The 23204-nt window shown below is 39.7% G+C and overlaps 1 protein-coding gene across 3 annotated transcripts in view; it reads right to left on the bottom strand.

Annotated features, from left to right (window-relative positions):
- Window positions 1–7491: 7491 nt before the first annotated feature.
- The window catches only part of EPSTI1 (epithelial stromal interaction 1), a 60207-nt gene continuing 44494 nt past the window's right edge, over window positions 7492–23204 (bottom strand). For 2 of the 3 annotated variants that reach the window (XM_069972308.1, XM_069972306.1), the window contains 4 exons: window positions 20916–20999; window positions 14758–14819; window positions 9523–9601; window positions 7492–7668 (listed from right to left, as the gene is read on the bottom strand). In XM_069972308.1, coding sequence (XP_069828409.1) covers window positions 7648–7668; window positions 9523–9601; window positions 14758–14819; window positions 20916–20999 — 246 coding nt within the window. In that variant the 3' untranslated portion in view covers window positions 7492–7647. Of the gene's footprint in view, window positions 7675–9522; window positions 9602–14757; window positions 14820–20915; window positions 21000–23204 lie in introns of all 3 variants that reach the window. The other variant, XM_069972307.1, reaches the window with a different exon arrangement.

Here is a 23204-nt window from a genome sequence, read left to right as displayed (position 1 = left end):
GTCTTTCCTTTATGACCTGATCACTGTTTATAGTCTGTTCTTGGCTTAGGCTGAAAAAATCAGTCAGATAATCTGTCAGAGATCTGTTGGTGTAATAGGTCCCTAAGAGGGTCATGTGTCTCATTGAGAGGACTGTTAAATTCTTCACTTATAATATACTGGGAAGAAACAATATATATTTTATCAAAGTATTTCCAATAACAATAGTGCTGTTTATGGATATTTAAAAAACCCTACATTAAACCATTTAGTGAACAGTTTTTCTATAATGTTAATGGGTTTACAAATATTAAAAGCCATATAAAACACTTAGTACACAGCACAGCAGCAGCGCAACACATGAACAACCTTCAAATCTTTCAAGGTAACTTTATATAGAAATAGTCAGAATAATATTACAGTAATAAAATGAATTTATTTCTGTGTTAGGTCACGTAATAACATTTACTCGTGAACAGTAACCTCCTCACCTAATGTAGCTCTACGTCTCTGGAACATTAATTTTATAGAACGTTCAGCTACATCTTTATTCACATAACACATTGTCAAACAGAAAAATTTATGACTTTATAAATGAGTGGGAGTCACAATGAACAAACAGTATAAAGTATTATTTTTTTTTATTAAGTTTGGTTTTCTAGCTATCTTAAGTCAAAGTGATTTACTGATTGTTTTTAATAAATAACTTGTAGGATCCAGGAAGTAAAAGACTCCCAAAGGGATGGTATGTGACCAAGAAATCACTGTCATTGCTGCTGACACTGGAGCCTCAGCGCTGGAGTAGCAGGGGTTTTATAGTTAAAGGGGTAGTGCGGCGCTAATCATTTATTCACAAAATAACACACATTACAAGGTTATACCACTTTGTAAAGTGTACTATGTTTGTGAATGGCCCCCTTCCCCGTGTTTCCCCCCCACCCACGCTAGACCCGGAAGTTTTGGTGCATTATACTTACCGCATTTGTGTCGACCCCCGTCCGCCATCTTGTGACAATGGCTGAGCATAACTGTGCTCAGCCAATCGCGGCTTAGCAGCTGATAACGCGGCATAGGGGGGCCGGCATGAGAGACGGATGGAGCGGTTCGGCCGGCCTCCCGAAGACTATGTCATTGTCACAAGATGGCGGACGGGGGTCGACACGAATGTGGTAAGTATAACGCACCAACACTTCCGGGTCTAGCGGGTGGGGTAAACACGGGGAAGGGGGCCATTCACAAACATAACGCACATTACAAAGTTGTATAATTTTGTAATGTGTGTTATTTTGTGAATAAATATTTAGCGCCGCACTACCCCTTTAAAGCGTACCTATGTCACTATGTCCGTTGACCTGATCAGCAGTGAATTACACTCAGCCAGAAGTTCGGGTATCCATGGAGAGAATGGATTACCAGATTCCATGGAGGGAATATGTCAGCTGTAATTAGCGTTCCAAGCGCTGCAGACACTATTAGATAGCTGTGAGGATAAGGAATCACCTGTTACCTTTCATATATCTATCTGTGCTTCCAGGTACAGAAATGCTTTTATTCTCTGCTACAAGGAGTCAAAAAGGCTTTCCCAAACTTCTGATCTGCTGCATGCTGTAATGTCTCCTCCCCCCTGTTTGAGTGACAACTGGAAGCTGAGTCCCAAGCAGGGTGAGGTATGGGAGGAGTGAGTAAGGAGGTGTTACAGCTTGCTGCACTTCAAGAGCTCGGAAAAAGCCTCTTTGACTCATCATCCTATATATTAAAAGAATTTTTCTATGTTCTGGAAGCACAGATATTTGAAAGTTACATTGTGTCTCCTTATCCTAACAGTTATCTAACAGTCAACAGTTTGAAACGTGAGCAGCAGTATAACAGTATTGTCTTTTTTTGTATCTTATCCCACACTTCAAAATATGTTTATTAAATTATTGTAAAGAACAATGTATAACAGGTATTATGTCCGAAAATAATTGACATTATCATTATTTTGACAACCTCACTGATAACGTCCGTCATTTTATACATAGTGTGCATTGGATGTCTGTCATTCCACTGACTTCAATACATTGCAATTCAGTGGAATTTCGCTGCAATAACAAACATTTTTTTTTAATAAAAAAAGCGGACGCCCTTTCTCTTTTTTTTTACAAGTCTTAAAGGGGTAGATCAGAAAAAAAACTCTTTCATATCAATTGGTTCAAGATTTGTGATTTTACTTCTATTAAAAAAATGTAAAGTCTTCTAGTACTTATCAAGAAGAAAACCTCTCCTGCTCTTCAGACTAGAAAAAATATACCAATTCCTTCAGGAAATACAGCAGCTGATTAGTACTGTAAGACATGAGATATTTTTAAAGAAGTAAATTACAAATCTCTGGCACAAGTTGATTTGAAACACAGGTCACGATAAACAGAGAGTAGCAGAAAAGCTGAAACACAACTTTACTTGGAATGCAGCAGTTTGCTGCATGTGCACCTTAGTGGCCCGAGGTGTCATTGCAGTGAGTAATATGCTGGGAGCCTAATACTTGGGTGTGTAATATGCTGGGGAATCCCATAGAGAAAAACATGCAGCAAGGTGGATGATAAAAAGGAATGCAAAAAAAAACAAAACACTGCATACACAAATAAAATTTTTATTAACAATAAATTAAGAATTTTTAAGAAAAGAAAAAAAAATTAACTCTGCCTTTGGCGTCGCCTTGCCAGCATTTCTGAAAGCTCAAGTTGCAGGCCTCTCAGCAGGTGACTAGCTGCATAAAAGCTGGTGAGGACCTCATACTGGAGTGTGTAATATGCTGGGGACCTCATACTGTAATAAAACAGCTTGACATGTGGGTACTGATTTATTTTGTAGAGTGACACCAACAACCCAGGCAGGCGGATCTTCTGCCCACACCTTCTAGTAAGTGTAAAGATATGTATATTTAAACCCTAATGACCAGTTGTAAAATGGCCTTAAAGGAGTAGTGTGGTGAAAAATGTTTTCCCCCATTCACTCCCCACATGAAAAGTGCTTCCTACAATGAAAAGCCCCCTCCCAAAAGCTATTGTACTACTAACAGTAACGACAATGTAACTGGACATCAGATGCAATAAAAAAATAAAATTAAAAAAAAAAAAAAAAAAAATAAAATAAACACTAGACTACTAATTCATTGACCAAAAGGAAAATTGTTAAAATATAACTTTTATCTATCTTATAAAAAAGGTATATACTTGTTCAACGGAAAAAAACTCAAAAAAATTCAAAAAAACCTCTATAACGCATTCATCACCATCCTATTGTGCACATGCAGAGACTTTCTAGTCCATAAATCGCAAAGTTCATAGATGTATCCTCTTATCCTATTTTGTAACACAGTGTGAATGCTTCTTTTTTATTGCACTTTATTAACTTTGCACTTATTTCCTATTGCACTTTATCACAATGGTTTTGTGTTTGTTCGTCCCTTTAGCTTAAATTGTGTAAACAGTCTTTTCTTGTGTGAGCAATCAATTTATACACTCTAATTGAGTCATTGTAAGATATGAAGAATTTATTTACTTCCCTTTTGTTTCTCCTGTAGTAGGTATCGGAAGTCCTTCACTTTGTATTGCACTGGCCCGACGCGTTTCCTGAACCATTATCCTCCAGGGCCGTTGGGTAAGCTCACATTCTTTTTGGGACCTTTACTGAAATCCTTCTGCACGGCTCTGGTGATGGCCGCACACTGATCAGCGCACCTCGGCTATTTATATGTCACATAAGCCCGCCTCTCTTACTTAACAGACTGATCTCCTAGCTAATCAGAGCAGGTACTATACGTAGTTCCTGTCCAGAGATGTGTCAGTCCGGAGCGATCCTCACGTGATCCCTTGTTTGTATACGTTGCCTGTATACAGGCCGATGGCAAAAACACCCGTACTTTTACGTAGTGTGAACATAGCATAAGGATGTGAATGTTTATAGTCTGGAGTAAAGAAGGGAAAGGGGGACATGATATGAAATCTTTATATTTGTTAAAGGAGTAAATAAGGTTCAAGAGGGAAGTGTTTTTTTTAGGAAAAAACTGAACTCAAGAACAAGAGGTTAGTTGGGGGAAGGATCAGAAGCAACATAAGAAAATATTACTTTACGGAAAGAGTAATAGATGCTTTGAGGAAACTTTCAGCAGATGTAGTTTGTAAATCTACAATAGCATGCCTGGTGTATACCTATATCTATCCTAAGATAATAAAAAAGAAATACTAATGCCGGTGCATGTCAACCCGCCTTTATGCAGCTAGACACCTGCTTAGAGAGGCCTGCAACTTGAGTTTGCAGAAATGCAACGCCAAAGGCAGAGTGTAATTTTTTTTTTCTTAAAAAGTATTTTTTTATTGTTAATGTAAATGTTATTTGTGTATGCAGTGTTTGTCTTTATTTTTTTGCATTCCTTTTTATCATCCATCTTGCTGCATGTTTTTCTCACATGCCCCAAATCATCCAAGCACATGTTAATAATTATTTAATCCTACAGTACCAGTTGGAGGGCTGTAGGTGTGGAGGACTGCCCTCTAATAATACACAGTTTACAGTTGAACTTTTAGGAATAGAGCTGTAATCACTAAACAAATGCATGTACACAAATGAGATGTACCTTTAATCACTGTATAACAGATGTCAAGTATTTCATATTTTTGGTGGCTAACAGAGGACGTTTTTCAGCTTATAAGGATAGAGCTGTAATCACTAAACAAATGCACGTACACAAATGAGATGTACCTTTAATTACTGTATAACAGATGTCAAGTATTTCGTATTTTTGTTGACGGACAGAGGACGTTTTTCAGCTTTTAGGAATAGAGCTGTAATCACTAAACAAATGCACGTACACAAATGAGATGTATTTTTAATTACTGTATAACAAATGTAAAGTATTTCGCATATTTGGTGACAGACAGAGGATGTTTTTCAGCTTATAGGAATAGAGCTGTAATCACTAAACAAATGCACGAACACAAATGAGATGTACCTTTAATCACTGTATAACAGATGTCAAGTATTTCATATTTTTGGTGGCAGACAGAGGGCGTTTTTCAGCTTATACGGATAGAGCTGTAATCATTAAACAAATGCACATACACAAATGAGATGTACCTTTAATTACTGTATAACAGATGTCAAGTATTTCGTATTTTTGGTGGCGGACAGAGGACGTTTTTCAGCTTATAGGGATAGAGCTGTAATCACTAAACAAATGCACGTACACAAATGAGATGTACTTTTAATTACTGTATAACAGATGTCAAGTATTTCGTATATTTGGTGACGGACAGAGGACGTTTTTCAGTTTATAGGAATAGAGCTGTAATCACTAAACAAATGCACGTACACAAATGAGATGTACCTTTAATTACTGTATAACAGATGTCAAGTATTTCGTATATTTGGTGATGGACAGAGGACGTTTTTCAGCTTATAGGAATAGAGCTGTAATCATTAAACAAATGCACGTACACAAAGATGTACGTTTAATTACTGTATTACAAATGTGAGCAGACCAAAATACACTTTTGGGCACTATGTATAAATTGGCAAATCCAATATGCAGCCTGCAATACCAAAGCTAAGTATTGTTCTGACTGCAATGCTGTCAATGGGCAAGAAAATGCTTGTTGCAAATATGCTAGCCTAATCTTGCTAAACAACCCACTAATCTCTCTAATCTCAATACCTATCTCAGTAATATCACTAATCTCACTACCTATCTGTCTAATCGAAATGCCAGCATGCATGGAGACAATGATACACTGAGAGAGCACTCTATCCAGCACAGTGAGTGAGGAGAAAATGGCGGTCCAGAATGCAGCACAGTGACTAATCGAAATGCCAGCATGCTGGGAGACAATGATTCACTGATAGAACAGTCTGTACAGCACAGTGAGTGAGGTGATAATGGGGTCCAGAATGCAGAACAGTGACTTTTATATGAGATGGTCATGTGATTTTAGCAGCCAATGAGACCCCTACACCTCAGCAATGACGTTTCTGACTCTTCTATGTTCTCTGCACTGATTGGCTGGCAAAAAGGAGCTTGAACGCTAACTCGAACAAACAGTAAAATGTTCGGTTTGAGTTCCAGAAAATCGAGATGTTCGACTCGAACCTAACTTTTCTCGAACAGTTGGATCAACACTATACATTCCAACACTCTGTAACCTCTGTGGACTGTATCAGTGCATTCCTGCAAAGATTTAAACATTTACATGACGCTGGGAGAGCTGCGAATCCAATGCGCAGCTTCACACTTCATAACTTCTCTGATTGTAGAGCGTGGGAATAAGCCAAAACGTGTAGTGTGACAGTTGTATTAAAAAACTGCAATTCAGTAGATGGTGATTTTAGCACATTTAAGCTATGTTCACACACAGTTTTTTGGCAGTGTTATTAAACTGTAAACAAACACCCTTTCTAATAGTACCAGAGCTGATATTGGGTAATAAGGCTTAACAGTGGGTGACAGAGGGTGATAGGGCAAAACAAGGGGTAATAGAGTGTGATAACGTTAATCAGAAGGTGATAGGGTAAAAAAAAAAAAAAAAGGTGATAGGAGGTGACATAGAGTGATAGGGTAAAACACAAGGTGACAGAAGGTGACATAGAGTTATAGGGTAAAACACAAGGTGACAGAAGGTGACATAGAGTTATAGGGTAAAACACAAGGTGACAGAAGGTGACATAGAGTGATAGGGTAAAACACAAGGTGACAGAAGGTGACATAGAGTTATAGGGTAAAACACAAGGTGACAGAAGGTGACAGTTATAGGGTAAAACACAAGGTGACAGAAGGTGACAGAGTGATAGGGTAAAACACAAGGTGACAGAAGGTGACAGAGTGATAGGGTAAAACACAAGGTGACAGAAGGTGACAGAGTGATAGGGTAAAACACAAGGTGACAGAAGGTGACAGAGTTATAGGGTAAAACACAAGGTGACAGAAGGTGACAGAGTGATAGGGTAAAACACAAGGTGACAGAAGGTGACAGAGTTATAGGGTAAAACACAAGGTGACAGAAGGTGACAGAGTTATATGGTAAAACACAAGGTGACAGAAGGTGACATAGAGTGATAGGGTAAAACACAAGGTGACAGAAGGTGACATAGAGTTATAGGGTAAAACACAAGGTGACAGAAGGTGACATAGAGTTATAGGGTAAAACACAAGGTGACAGAAGGTGACATAGAGTTATAGGGTAAAACACAAGGTGACAGAAGGTGACATAGAGTTATAGGGTAAAACACAAGGTGACAGAAGGTGACATAGAGTTATAGGGTAAAACACAAGGTGACAGAAGGTGACAGAGTTATAGGGTAAAACACAAGGTGACATAGAGTTATAGGGTAAAACAGAAGATGACAGGAGGTGACATGGGGTGATGTGATAAAGTAAAACAGAAGGTGACTGGAGTTGACATAGAGTGATAGGGTAAAACAGAAGGTGACTGGAGGTGACATAGTCAGGGCTGTATTTCTGTTTTACCCTATCACTCTAAGAGTGGATTAAAGATGAATATACAATATATACAATACTGTAACTGACATTAATCACATAATCCATTGTCCTTCACTGAGATAAAGTGATTGTAAAGTGTCGATCATTTTCTTTTCTATACATTCTTTTCAAACAGTAAGGAAATCGACTGTGTGCAGTCATCCCTTCTTCTGTGATCTCTAATCCTTGAGGAGAAAGAAATAGTTCTGTAATTACTAACTGTGTCTTATGTTACTCTCAAACAAATCTAGTCAACATTACAGTTTCAGTTCACACACAGTACAATAATACCAAAATACAACAGTAATTTTGGGTGAAAATAAGACAAGTGAAAAGGAGAGAAAAAAAACTGCCATGTTTTGCAAAATTACGGCCATTAATTTCTATTGTGTGTTCACTGCAGACCAATTTCCTGTTGACCTCAATGGAGCAATTTATTACATTAAAAATAGAGCTGTATTTTAGTATTATTTTACTGTTTGTGAACCAAGCCTTATGCATTTTATATACTGTTGGCAGATGAAATGTTAGAAAAGTAGTATTTCAAGCAAAGACAAATACTGCCTAAACTAGCATTATTAGTTACATAAATAAGAAGTGTTGCAGAGGAGCAGAGTGAGGGCGAGTTTGCTGTGTCCATTATAACCTATGAAGAGGGGAGGGGCCGAGGGGGATGAGTGAGCAGGAAGAGGAGAGAAGCAGCCTGTGCAGAAGCTAGCACAGCACAATATCCTGCAATCTTTCCTTATCAAGTTCTTAGACCAGCACTGAGCAGTCTAACCTGTGAATCCAGCACTTTATGTGCCCAGACAAACTTCTCACACTCACCCATTAAGCTCTTCACACATAAACCTCTCCATACATTTGCTCCCTCATCTCCAACCAACCATCCTACCCATGCTCTTTATTCTGCTATTGATCAGAACATCTTCCATAATCAGAACCTCTTACTCTCGCCTCCTCTCGTGTTGCACCAGTTTTCTGGAATGCTTTACCCAAAGACCTCATTCTCAACACTCACCGTTTCATGCGTGCCCTAAAGACTCGTCTCCTTAGGAACACTTATAACATACCCCAAATTTTGTTTCCCCATCTGCTGTCTCCTCACCTTTTACTGTATATCTCTGATGGTTCCAGGCACTTTTTACTTTTTACCTGTATTCAGAGGCTGGCCGGTGACTGGCTCTCTCCCTCTATGCACAATGGCTGGACCATCTGCAAATGGAGCTCGTACTGCATCTCGTGTTACCCCCCAGTCCTCCAAGTCTGTAGACCCGTGAGCAGTTCTCTCACTCTTTTTGTTCTGTTATTTATTTAAATAATTTAATCCTGTTATGTGTAAATGTAACCCCTGTATTGTGTGTGAAAAAAAGGGCTGCAGAATCTGTTGGCGCTATACAAATATTATTATTATATCTAAGGTGCACGGGGGTTGTTTTGCTTTTTTGCCTAATAAAACCTATTACTGTGCAGAGTTTCTTAAACTCGCTTGTACTATTGATTTCTGCAAAATTGCTTTAAATGACAGTTACACTTTGATACCCGTGTTGGGCCAGCAAAAGTGACCCTGTGCAAGAGTAGTATATAAGCTTCTTTTTGCCAATCTGATGCAAGTAGGCTGCTTGCTATCCTTTATCCATGTATACCATGTTCCCCAGCAATTATGAGATATGGGTAGGAATGAGTGTAGACCCTAAATGTGATCTTATAGACAGTCAGGAGCACTATGATTTTTTTTAATGTCCCTGTGAGCCGTCACGACTGCATTATTCCCCAGGAAGCTCCAATCATCCACATGTACTGATAGCCATAATGTACTATAACTAATTTTCCATAGAGATATTTTCTCGTTTTGTGCTGTAAGATCACAGAACAGCCAAAGTCTTTATCTTTTAAATTGTATAATTGTAAATTTATATTTTGTTGGATGAATTGGTTTAAAGAATAATGTATATGTCCTCTCATTTCCTGCATAAAACAATCTGAAATATAGTAACTGAGAAAGAATACTAGAAGCTCAATTTGAATCTCACCCATGTGTTTGACTCTCCTGTATATCCATGTTGACTAGTGTTTTGTCTTTGAAGTCTATCCAGGAAAGCGCTGTTCACTCTGTAAAATATTACAACAAGATGCCATTAGACATTTTAAAGTGCCATTTTGTAATGCTAAATACACAAATTTACCTACAGTAGTTTGTGGTGACAGCACCATCAAAATGTAAGACAGGATGTTTTGTATGCAATGCTGAATGCTGAGCACATAATAAATAAATGTTTGATAAAAAGGTGGAGTAAATTCTGCTGAAGATCCTGAAAATGATGACTCTATTCTGTTTTCAAGGATAGATAGATGGATGGATGGATTGATGAATAAATAGATAGATATAGATAGATAGATAGATAGATAGATAGATAGATAGATATAAATGCAAAAAGTCCGCAGCACTCGTAGATGCATGAAAAAAACTCAGTGGTTTATTAAATCACAACTCCATGTGAACAAATAAGTCAGAAAAAAGTGCGGCAAAAACACATAAATGCGACGTTTCGATAGCCTCCCGCTATCTTTTTCAAGCATGGTGAATTGAAACACAATCAAACTTTATATACAATGTGAAAATTTAACAAACAAATGCCATTGGTGATCAGGTTCGGGGTTAATTAACCAACACTTGTGCCGAGGTTTGCACGTGATTTAACCCTGTGAGTGTCTCTGCTGGTGTCATCAGCTGTGCATCAGATCCTCTGTGATCAGAAGGAGATTTTCCAAGTGCAAGTGTCCAGTGAAAGAAACTTGAAAAAGTCCCAGAATGACTATACCAAAGTCATTATACATATGTTCCACTTAGAATATGCAGATGCAAATAAATATAAAAATGATCTATTAATATTCCAGACCATAAAACCCACCGTTATGAGAGGTGCGCTGTTGGAGAAAGGGCTTGCAAAATCATGTAAAGAGTTTTAACTCCAGATCTAGTCGTGTGACTGACAGCTTCCCAGACTGTGAGACTTGTACATATATTGCACCGGCTCAGGGGGACAAGAAGTTTTAGCTCACCATACTAAAATATGGTGGGGATAGACAGGTAGTTCTAAAAAAAAGAGAGCTCCAATGGATCTACAAACTAAACACATTAACTCCAAATGGTTTAAATGTGGAGTATAAAACTAGCAGGGGTATGTACAGATAGCGGCTGTTCCTTTGTGCAGTTATGATGTTGATCGACTACGGTTTTGGTAATGAATGAATGAAACACAATGATCTAATACTGTTGAAGATATTTTTTGCTTTTCTGTAGAACTTACAGTTGTTTTTATTTCCTTTTAGTACGCACAGATCAAGAACTCACCAGCAATGAGAGTGGCGCTACTGACTTATATGGAGTTCATGCAACCTGGAGGGATTAGCACATTGCACAATATTAATACGGCCTGGAGTGGCCATCCGGCGGAGACGGGAGATTGTCACAACCGGGGACACACAGAACGGTACTATCTTGAGGTATCGGGACGTTTGGAACCCGGGGTAGGAGTTAGGCAATGATCCGTATGGTGAGCTAAAACTTCTTGTCCCCCTGAGCCGGTGCAATATATGTACAAGTCTCACAGTCTGGGAAGCTGTCAGTCACACGACTAGATCTGGAGTTAAAACTCTTTACATGATTTTGCAAGCCCTTTCTCCAACAGCGCACCTCTCATAACGGTGGGTTTTATGGTCTGGAATATTAATAGATCATTTTTATATTTATTTGCATCTGCATATTCTAAGTGGAACATATGTATAATGACTTTGGTATAGTCATTCTGGGACTTTTTCAAGTTTCTTTCACTGGACACTTGCACTTGGAAAATCTCCTTCTGATCACAGAGGATCTGATGCACAGCTGATGACACCAGCAGAGACACTCACAGGGTTAAATCACGTGCAAACCTCGGCACAAGTGTTGGTTAATTAACCCCGAACCTGATCACCAATGGCATTTGTTTGTTAAATTTTCACATTGTATATAAAGTTTGATTGTGTTTCAATTCACCATGCTTGAAAAAGATAGCGGGAGGCTATCGAAACGTCGCATTTATGTGTTTTTGCCGCACTTTTTTCTGACTTATTTGTTCACATGGAGTTGTGATTTAATAAACCACTGAGTTTTTTTCATGCATCTACGAGTGCTGCGGACTTTTTGCATTTATATTGATTGAGGCTCGTGGCAGGAGCAATCTGCAGGCACCAACCTATTCAGGAGTAGTGCTGCTTCATGAATTTTCCTTTTTGTAGATAGATAGATAGATAGATAGATAGATAGGAAGGTAATAGGACTGCAGCACTCCAAATAGTGAAAAAAATTGAAGGTTTATTGGCCCATGAAACAGAAGTGCCTGGGGAGACAGACAGCACCCGCCTGCTACATTTTCTGAGTGCAGCAACAAACTTTGGACTCTAGATAGATAGATAGATAGATAGATAAGAGATAGATAGATAGATAGATAGATAAGAGATAGATAGATAGATAGATAGATAGATAGATAGATAGATACTATAAAAGGATTCAACAAGTGAATCAGTGGGTTTGAATGATACATAACTCACATTTGATCAGGTCTCATCTTAAAGTGACACCATCACCCCCTTTTTGTATTATGACTTCTGTACACAGGTGTAAAGGGTAACTCTTGCAGTTTCCATACCTTATTTTATATCATACGTCATGGTGCTTGTTCCAGTAAAAAGTGATCTTTTATCATTTGTGGATTGTGCTACCTGGGCAAGGCTTCACAGCCGAATGGTCACTAAGCCACACCCACATTGCAACCAAAGGCCCCACCACATAGACCCCTCCCCCTTGCAGGCCATTGGAGCAGGCCAGCCTAAAGGTTTAGGCCCCACCCCTCTAGGTAGGCCCATACCAATGGCCGCTGAGGGGATGGGACTTATGAGCCGCTGATGTCGCAGGGCGGGGCTAAGTTGTGCTTTGCCTGTGAATCCCCGCCCAGGTAGCACAATCCACAGATAATAAAAGATCACTTTTTACTGGAACAAGCACCATGACGTATGATATAAAATAAGGTATGAAAACTGCCAGAGTTACCCTGTACACCTCTGTAGAGAAGATGCTGCTTCGCATGGACTCTATAGGGGACATTTATCAAAGGGTGTACAATATACATTGGAGTAAACTGCCCACAGCAACCAATCACAGCTCAGCTTTCAGCTCTGGTAAAATGAAAGAGGAGCTGTGATTGGCTGCTGTGGGCAGTTTACACCTGTGTATGTTTAACACCCTTTGATATACCCTCTGGGCCCATGTATTTATATATGCATATAAGTATAAGTGTATATGGATGTCTTGCTTATTATATTTTATACTAATCAGCTAGTGCTGTAGACATACAAGCATCTAACAGTGAAGACTAACACTTATGTATAATCACATATTTTGAACCAGTAAGATTAGAAAGGGTAGCTTGCATGGACTGTGGCTAATTTTTAAAAGGGGTATTCCACTCAAACATAACTTTTCATATTTTGCTGCCCAAGGTGTTTGTTATTATCTATTTAGTATCATTCCCCCAGTTCAGAGCTGCTGCTCTCTGCTAAGGACACAAAAATCTGTGTGTAAGCCTTTCTCTCTGTCATTTCTTCCTCCCCCTCCCTTCTGAGACAACTGATGTAAACCCTTTATGCAACTTTGTAATGAAGGAAGGATTAATCACAGTGAGTTCATCAGCAATTTTACCTCTGAATAACCCTTACAGCTTTACAAAGAAGTTACAAAGTTGCAGATAAAGCCTGCCAGGGACTTGTTTACATTAGCCATCTCAGAAGGGAGGAGGGAGGAAAGGGAGACAGGGAGAATACCCTTTTAAAAAGGACATGAACTGCTTGAATTTCTTTCTCAGCACCCAGACTCCCACTGATACAAACTTCTCTATAACATGTAGTTTGTTACAATAATATTTACACTTTTATTAGTCTCCTGCTAGCCCATGGCCATGCTGGATTTATGTCAAGGTGCACCCCTCTACATAAATCTGTGCATGTGAGCTGCCTGGTCACCGCTAAAATCTACACCGTCTCCAAGTTGGCATAAACTTTTACTAAAACTTATGTCTGCATGCACGTGTAAATGGTAGTTAATTCATGCAACTTGACAGGGTTAAAATCTTTGTGGGACTATACTGATACAGCTAAGATCAGTAAGGTCCTGTGAAAATTTAAACACTGTCAGCTTTTTGAGACTGCAGTCTCACTCTCCATAGCCTCTGTGAATTACGGAGCATATGAATAAAGTGTAGTTGGGATGAAACCACTGAAGCCAGTGAATGGCTGCAACAATGATGTACTGTAGGTGTACAGGCCCATCATAGCTGCAGCCATTTAAACGGAATCTGTCAGCACTCGGATCCGACCAGAGTTGCTGACAGTGTTATATACTGTAGGTCTGAGCATCCTATTCAACATGGTTTATCCGTCCATGTAGCAGAAAAAGTGCAATCTTTATTTTCTTGGTGTAACCAAGTGTCAAAGAGGAGTTGCGGCTCTCCCTCCATGCCGTCCTCTGTCACGCCTCATCCTTGGTGGTTCTTCCACCCTCCTTTTGAATATTAATTTAATATCGGCCTCCAGTTCCATGCAACTGATGATGCGCACATCCTGCATCCTAAACACCATAGTCAGGAAGAGGAGCGTATTCATGCTGAACAGTGAAGCTTACCTCCGCCAATGTGAGTGTACCTCTATTCCTGGCTACAGCGCATGAACAGTTTAGGGCACAAAATGTGCGCATCAGCAGCAGCGTGGGAACTGGAGGCCATGATGAAATTAATATTCAAAAGGAGGAAGGAGAAGTAACCAAGGAGGAAGAGTGACAGAGCGTGGCACAGCCGAAGAGTCGCAGCTCATCTTTGACACTTGGTTATACTAAGAAAATTAAGATTTCTCATTTTTTGCTACATGGACAGATAAGCTACAGATACCATGTTGAAGAGGATTTTGTGACCTATATAATGCTGTGAGCAACTTTGGTCATGTCCAAGTGCTGACAGCTTCCCTTTAAGCTAGCAGGAAGGTAGAGCAGTGGAAGTGAGCAAAGCAAAGACAAAACAAGTGAATGTAGTTTATTTTTATTTTACCATAATAACAGACTGTAAAATCACTTTTAAATAATTTGGGCAACTGTGCTCTATATGCTTACACTGTTTACTTCTTCTGTATACTAACAGGTTGAAAAGGAGTTGTACAATTTTCACCAAAGTGCATCATACCTCCTATGTTGCTCTTCTTGCGACTGTCTCTTTCCATCTTCACACTGCTTTAGCATTTCTGCCTAGAATAGCAGAAAGAAAAATATTTTTTTCTTTTAAACAAATCACGTTTTAACAATCCCAAAATGAAAAACTATAATGCACTCTGTTAATGAAATTAGTCAAACGTCTTACATAAAAAAATGTGGTTAAATAAATAGAAATAAATGTACAGGGAAGTATTTCCCAGGGTAAGATGAAAGAGATTGTCCACAGGATAGGGGACAAGTAAGAGATCTTAACGTGCTGTACCCACAGCTGTACTCATGACAAAGGCGTTGGGAGCCAACCTGGAGATCAGTGGGGGTACGGAGTTCAGACCCCCGTGACCTCTTACTTGTCCCCTATCCTTTGGATAGGACAACCTCTTTAAGTGAATCTGTCAGCGTTAATTCAGGTTCAAAACAGCTGAATGATTTTATTAGAAAGTATCAGAAAGGCTTTCCCAAGTTTCTGAACTGCTGCAAGCTGGAATACCTCCTTGCTCCCCTCCCATGCTTTACTGTGGTTGGGAATAAGCTTCCAGTTGACTGTCAGTCAAGCAGGGAGGGGGATGGGAGGAAGAGTTAGGGGACATTCCAGCTTGCTGCACTTTGGAAAAAAAATTGGTGGAAACTCTTTGACACTGCACTGGAGAATAAAAGCTTTTTGTCTACTTTCTGGAAGCATAGAGTGATATACAGTATGAGAGGCAACATGGACAGTCTTAAGGCGTGGATTTGAAAAGAGGAGAAATCCAGTCTTTCCTTTATGACCTGATCTCTGATTATAGTCTGTTCCTGGGTTTGGCTTCAAATCTTTGGCAGATAATCTGTCGACAGATCTATTGGTAAAATAGGGCCTTTACAGTATATTAAGAATGTTCTTTGCTGCTCATAGCAAGTGAATTATTGGCCGGCCATTTAAATATATTGCTATCTGCCGCACATCCTCTGTGTACACAGGGAGATAGCAATAAATTGTGAAGTAGCAACAAAGACGCAATCATTCAACAAGTGGACATATTCCCACTCCTTAGCTGATTGCTGACACTTGCACTCGGGTCAATTATCAGCTGAAGGAGCATTTATAGTAACGTTCCTTGCCGATAATTGCCCATTCAAAAGGGGTTTTACATTTAGAAGAAGTACTATGAACAAACTATTGTAAGCCATTTAAAGCAACTCTGTACCCACAATCTGACCCCCCAAACCGCTTGTACCTTCGGATAGCTGCTTTTAATCCAAGATCTGTCCTGGGGTCCGTTTGGCAGCTGATAGAGTTATTGTCCTAAAAAACAACTTTTAAACTTGCAGCCCTGTGCCCAACAGCCATGGCCTAGATTGTGTATGCATTAGGCTGGCACCACCTCTCTGTCCCTCCTCCTTGCCCTCCTCATCATTAGGAATGCTCCAGGCAGATTGTCTCCTATTCCTCAGCTGTGTAAATACTGAACATAGGCTGGATGGTTAAGGCACCTGTGCAATGTTCAGACAGGAGAAAATGTTCCAGTAGCATTCCTAATGATGAACAGGGTGGGGAGGAGGGATGGAGGGGTCATGCAAAGTTAGGGCACAGATACTCCCTTTGGGCACAGGGCTGCAAGTTTAAAAGTCGTTTTTTAGGACAATAACTGCATTACCTGCTGATCAGACCCCAGGACAGATCTCGGATTAAAAGCAGCTATCCGAAGGTACAAGTGGTTTGGGGGGGTCAGATTATTGGTACAGAGTCGCTTTAAGATCACTAGAAGTGTTTTTATTAAAAACAAAACCTATCATTCCTTTAAGGCTATATTCCCACTTTAGGATTTTATCAGGAAAAGGCGTCCGTCTATTAATAATGGCAGCCACAAAAAATTATCATGACCATTATTTGCAGCTGTCTTTATCAATCTATGGCCTTCTTTCCTCACTAAATGATGGCACATTCTGGTAGTGGGAACATATTGTACCTTTATGCTGCCCAAACCACAAGTCACAGAAGTAGTCTTTAGTGGCTTTTCCCTGTCCCACCAACCTTGATTGATACATTGGTCACTGTTGATCTATCAATCAAAGCCAGCAATCAAGCAGAAGCCACTGCATGAAAGTGATGACAGGCTCTCTTTAATATTGTTTGGCTGAGTAAAATGGACAGAAAGGACTCCACACAGTCTTTCTCAATTGAATACTGAGTACAGTATGTCTATTCTCAAGTCTACTTCTGGGGACTAGTAGTAAGTAGAAGCTCATAGCAGTCACTAGTCAAAGGGTCCAATAAGCAATAACTGCCTTTATTGTGCTCTTCAGCCTGCTTGTTTTAGCAATCAGTGGAGTCTCACTGTTAGTGGGGGTCCCGGTACAAGACCCCCACTGATTGCTAAAATAAGCTGGTACAGTAGAACTGCTCAATAGTGTGTTAACATTTGTGGTCAAGTGCAAAAATAATTCCTTTCATATAGTAACTGGCCTTTGTGTAATGGGGCCTTTACATGAAATGTGACAAGTAGGAAACCACCTTAATGATATGTTCACACGTACTAAGTTCTTAGCGGATTTCTCGCTGTGAGTTATGCAGTGAAATCCTGTATAGAAATAGAATCCTCTGCATAGAAATGGAATCCCCGCCGCGCTCAACACCACTCCCCGACCTCCAAATGGCATCACAACAATAGGAATCCCAGCTACTGGTGGTGCTCAATGTACATAGAGATGCAGATAAATCCAAATCTTAAATCACCAAAGTAGGAAGAAGGATGTGGCATTTACCAATTGCAGCAGTAGTATAATTTTTTCAGAAACAAACCAGGTCATCTGATGCGAACAACTAAAACAGGCAACAGCTCCGTAGGGTGCATTCACACGTACAGGATCTGCAGCAGATTTGATGGTGCAGATTTGATGCTGTGTTTAGTTATTTAGATCACATCTGCTGCGAATCTGCTGCGGATCTGCCGCAATACGGTGCCCTTACAATATATTTTGACCTGCTCAACACTGCGCCTATCAATCACCCACTGTTCCAGCTGTGCAGTGGGTCATCAGCTTCAGTGATGCTTTAATGAAATAGTAGTTGTACTAGTACACCTCCTGCTCATACAGAATATAGTAGTGCTTAATCATAGACAGCAACTCTTCATTTTTATTAACTTTCATACAGTTGATGCCAGAAAGCATTTGTGTATGTATTAGAATCAAACTCTTAAAATTTCATTTTAAGTACTTAGAAGAAATATCAATACAGTTTTGAAACAGAAGTTAAAAACCTTATGTGGTTCTGGAAATAGCCAAAGGATTATCTGAAGTTGATGAAACACCAGAAAGAATAAAAGGTGATTTAACAAATGTGGAAGCCAGTCATTGGGATGATTAGGGTAATGTAAAAAAGAAAAATGGTTTGAAGGGAACATAAAAGATACATCACAGGAGTAGAGGATGATTGATGCAATAAGTTAAAAAAAACCTTGTGAGAAGGGCCCTAATGCAATATTTAGTAGAGAAAAAACACTGTGTCTTTCTGGAACAAGGATGGTAAATGTGAGCAGCTGACAGAAGTTAATGCAATAACACCTTGGTGACAGATTTATAAATGCTTAGGAAAATAAAGGTTAGCTAACAAAACTAATCAATTTTCTGTGTCAGCTGCTGGGGAATTTATGTTAGAATTTCAATATACATGTCACATTGATTGTACACCGAAATCCAAAACACCCAACAGGGTCAGGTTACAAAGCTGACTAATGGCTAGCAGAAAAACACAAGATGAGCCCCTAATCCCTACTACAGTAATACCTCGGTTTTCTAACGCTTTGGAACTCAAACTGCTTGGTATTCAAACGAAAATTTACCCAGAAGTAGTGTTTGGAATTCGAACTTTGCTCGGTTTTCAAACGTTTTTCAAACGTTTTTGCGAGCGTGGATGGTGGGTTGTACCTGGCGAGTTAAGCAGTGTTGAGGCTTCACATACAGTACACTGCTGTATAAGACTGCTGGAGTGCATATACAGTGCAGTAGTAGTACAGGCAGTGCACCACCATCTCCCATACATTACAGTGCTTGGATGGGGGAGACGCTATACAGTAAAGGATGGGTGAGGAGTTGGTGACTACTGTACTATAATTGCTGGTTCTGATGAACATTTCTTATGTTTAATGTCCTGTACAGTATAGTGCTGTTCTGTACTGTACTGTAGTGATTATACTGAGCACGTATCAGTGTAATAAATGAGTATTGTAGGTAATTATTTGTGGGTGCTGGAACCAATTAATCACATTTACATTATTTCCTATGGGAAGACACTGCTCGGTTCTCAAACTGCCTTCCGGAACCAATTAAGTTCGAGAACCAAGGTACCACTGTACTAGTGATGGTTACATTACTACTAATACATTTCTATACAGTGACATTCACTAGAAGGATATTCTGCTGATTAATATGCCTTATGTGCTCACATTAAGAAGCCCCCATGTTCTTCATTGTTAGTATTAAACAGCATAGATCCATAATGCCATTACTTATTATAGGATTTCCTTACAATGGTCTCACCACCAATTATAGGATAAAAGCAGATTGAAAAAGGAAGCCCTAAATAAGTTTAATAAAACTGAGCACACCACAATACTTCAACTTAACTCTAGAGGTACTCAAGCTAAATAATATATGTACAATAATTGGATAGTCTTAGAATAACATTATGCCCAGTAGCTTTGATAAACTCATCCAGCAGTGAATCCACAGGACATACATTTCTGTGCAAAAGATTACGGCAGGTACTATATGGAAAACAATGGTGCAAGGTAAGATGGGAGGCATCTGACTGGCTCCAGACATTTATTCTGAAGCAGGATGACCCTAAACATGACAATGTAAAGAAGAACAAAGAGGCCTAGCTGGGAATAATGATCTATGGTCCCATAGACATCAACATCATGGAGTCTGTCTGGGATTACATAAAAGAAATTGTGTGGATGCATTCTACATTCACACATCTGTAGTTAGTTCTCCAAGGTGTTTGGAACAACCTCCCTGCTGAGTTCCTTCATACACTGTGGATAAGTGTATCTAGAAGAATAATGCTATTTTGAAGGCAAAAGGCAGTCACACTATACATTGACTTTCTATAGATTCATGGCAGAAATCCACATTTGTACAGGTGTAGATTCCAGTGCCTGACGGACTTACTAAGAGGCTGGGGGCAGGACTTAATTTAAGGCTGGCATATGAGTACGTTGGTCTTAATAAATGTGTTTCAGGGGATGGACTCCCCCGTTGTTTGGGTGCAATTACAATCACAAAATGCATTATAACTCTTTGTAAACTGAAAGGAAAATAAGGGAAATATACTGTTTAAGAGTTTAAATTTCCTGTAGGGCAGCACACATTCCACTGGGAATTCCGGGAAGAAAGGATATGTGAAATAGCTCTCACCATGCTGAGGCAAAAAGGTATCCATTCAAGTCAGTTGCTTAAGAGGTATGGGATCTATTTTGCATATGCTTTCTCCCCAGAATTGCAGCTGGAACAGGAATAACCTGAAGTCTCCACGTTTATTTATGACAAAACCCTCCTTAAGGAGAATGAGTGTCCCTTGGACCCGTATCCATAGGCCCCTCACTAGCCAGCCAACCCCCTGCTTTGCACTGAAGAGGAGCGACAACCCCAAAACAGCTGTCTGCAGATGGGATGTCTTTCCTTTTGGACAGACTTTGGTTTGGCAATGATCCCAAGACAATGTTTTAAGACTCCTAGCTGAAACACTGACTATGGCTTAGAGGTGTAAGAGCTATTTTGCATATCCTTTCTTCCCAGAATTACCAGTGCAGCAGAAATGGCCTGTAAGTTCCCACACATCTTTATGACAGACTCTCCTTAAGGAGAATTAGTATCCATTGGATCCAGATCCACGTGGGCATACTTCATGTGCAATGCATCTTTCAAACAGAAAACTAAATGTTACATTTAATTTATTTTGTGTTTACTGTCTATTCAAATAATGAGAGAGAACGTTGCATGGAAAAGGGTTGTGTTTTACCATATTTTGATTTCTGGAGTGTGACTAAAAAGTTTGTGCACGCAAAGTTGTAATTTTCATGTTAAACAGAATCCTTCTTTAACACAGTATGCAATGCACTTCCAGGGTATGTATTAGCTTAAACATACCTTTCTGCGTTGCTCTTCTTTCATCTCTCTCAGTCTTCTTTCTTCTTCTTCCTTTTGCTGTTGCATATAAGCCTGGTGCCTTGGCTGTAATAGATACCAGACAGAGACTAGTAACTATGGACTTAGTAACTATGGACATGTTTTATAAAGCTGCCACCTTCTTCAGCCACCAGTATTCAAATGCTGAATGATTGGTTTTGAGCTCATCAATAATGTCAGGTTTTTATCAACCCTACAAATAAACATTTTAGTTTCCCAAACCACCAGATTTATAAATGTGCCTCATGCCCTTAGTAAATCTGGCAGGTTTTTCACAAGACAAAACTAAAACCTGACTATCCAAAGATATTTAACCCTTTGAGGACCAGGCCCAAAATGACCCAGTGGACCGCGCAAATTTTGATCTTAGTGTTTCCGTTTTTCCCTCCTCCCCTTTCTAAGAGCTCTAGCACTTTCAGTTTTTTATCTACAGGCCATGTAAGGGCTTATTTGTTACAGGAATAGTTGTACTTTGTAATGGCGTCATTCATTTTACCATAACATGTATGATGGAATCCCAAATATATTATTTATGAAGATATAAATTGGTGAAATCGCAAAAAAGAATGCAATATGGTAACGTTTGGGGGGTTCCTGTGTCTACGTAATGCACTATATGGTAACAGCGACATGATACTATTATTCTATAGGTCAGCCCGAACACAACCATATGCAGGTTACACAGATTCTCTAATGTTATATATATTTTTTAAATGAAATCCTTTTTTTTGGCAATTAATTATAAATAAAATGGGCCTATTGTGACGCTTATAACGTTTTTATTTTTTCACCTACGGGGCTGTATGGGGTGTCATTTTTTCCGCCATGATCTCTAGTTTTTATTAATACCATATTTGTGAAGATCGAACGTTTTCATCACTTTTTATTAATTTTTTTATATATATAATGTAACATAAAATCGGTAATCCGCGCACTTTTTCCCCTCTTTTCGTGTACGCCGTTTACCATTCACAATGACGCTTGTTATATTTTAATAGATCGGACAATTACGCACGCTACGGTATATTAAATGTTTATCTATTTATTTATTTTTATATGTTTTATTTATATAATGGGAAAGGGGGGTGATTTCAACTTTTATTGGGGGAGGGGTTTTGGGGTTGTGTGTTAGTGTTTTTAACTTTTTTTTTTTTACACATTTGAAGTCCCTTTGGGGGACTTGTACATACATTAGTTTGATTTCTACACTGATGAATGCTATGCCATAGGCATAGCATTGATCAGTGTTATCGGCGATCTGCTCATTGAGCCTGCCTGTGCAGGCTTAGAGTAGCAGATCGCCGATCGGACCGCACCGAGGCAGGTAAGAGACCTCCGGCAGTCCGTTTTACCGATCGGGACCCCCGCAGTCACACTGCGGGGGTCCCGATCGGTAAGAGTCATGGGACTCCCCCTGTCACTTACACTTAAACGCCGCGGTCGCGCCGCGATCGCGGCATTTAAGGGGTTAATGACACGCGGCAGCGCGATCGCTGCAGCGTGTCATTACCGGTGAGGTTCCGGCTGCTGATTGCAGCCGGCCCCCACCTGCTATGAAGCGCGCTCCGCTCCGGAGCACGCTTCATAGCGGGAGAAACACCCAGGGCGTACAGTTACGCCCTAGGTCGTCTGGGGACAGACTTCCATGGCGTAACTATACGCCCTGGGTCGTCTAGGGGTTAAAATGCAAAACATGTAAAAAAAACAAAACAAAAACAAAAACATGGTTTGTTTGATAAACATGCTGGTTATGGTGGATTTATAGGGACACACCCACAGCACGCATATTTTACAGGTTTTTAGACCAAAAACAAGGGGTGAGTTGGGTTTCTGGTACACCATTAGTAAATAAGATGCAGTCCTCCTCTCCCAAATTCAGCAGCATTAACATGCACAGCTACTCCCAACAGGTGAAGTATAAAAAACTACATCTAATGCATCTGAAGAAGAGACCTGGTCGGTCGAGCCTTTTATATACGTTTTTAAGACTTTTTTTTATATTTTACCTGCTGGGAGTAGCTGCGCCTATTAATCCTGCTGAATTTGGAAGAGGAGGACTGCATCTTGTTACAGCCCTGGCATGGGTTTGCAGAAAGCCAGAGTGTGGAGCAAGTAATGTATGCTCCGGCTGGGTTGAGGGGGCTGACACTTATATACTCAGGCTATGTTCACACACCGTATAATTTTGTAAAACCACAGCCGTTGTACAACGGCCGTAATTTATATGGGAATATACATCCATTATTGCCT

This window comes from Dendropsophus ebraccatus, chromosome 5 (assembly GCF_027789765.1).
Source record: "Dendropsophus ebraccatus isolate aDenEbr1 chromosome 5, aDenEbr1.pat, whole genome shotgun sequence".
Classification (NCBI taxonomy): domain Eukaryota; kingdom Metazoa; phylum Chordata; class Amphibia; order Anura; family Hylidae; genus Dendropsophus; species Dendropsophus ebraccatus.
Note: the sequence above shows the minus strand (reverse complement) of the source record. Positions and strands in the feature narration are given on the sequence as shown.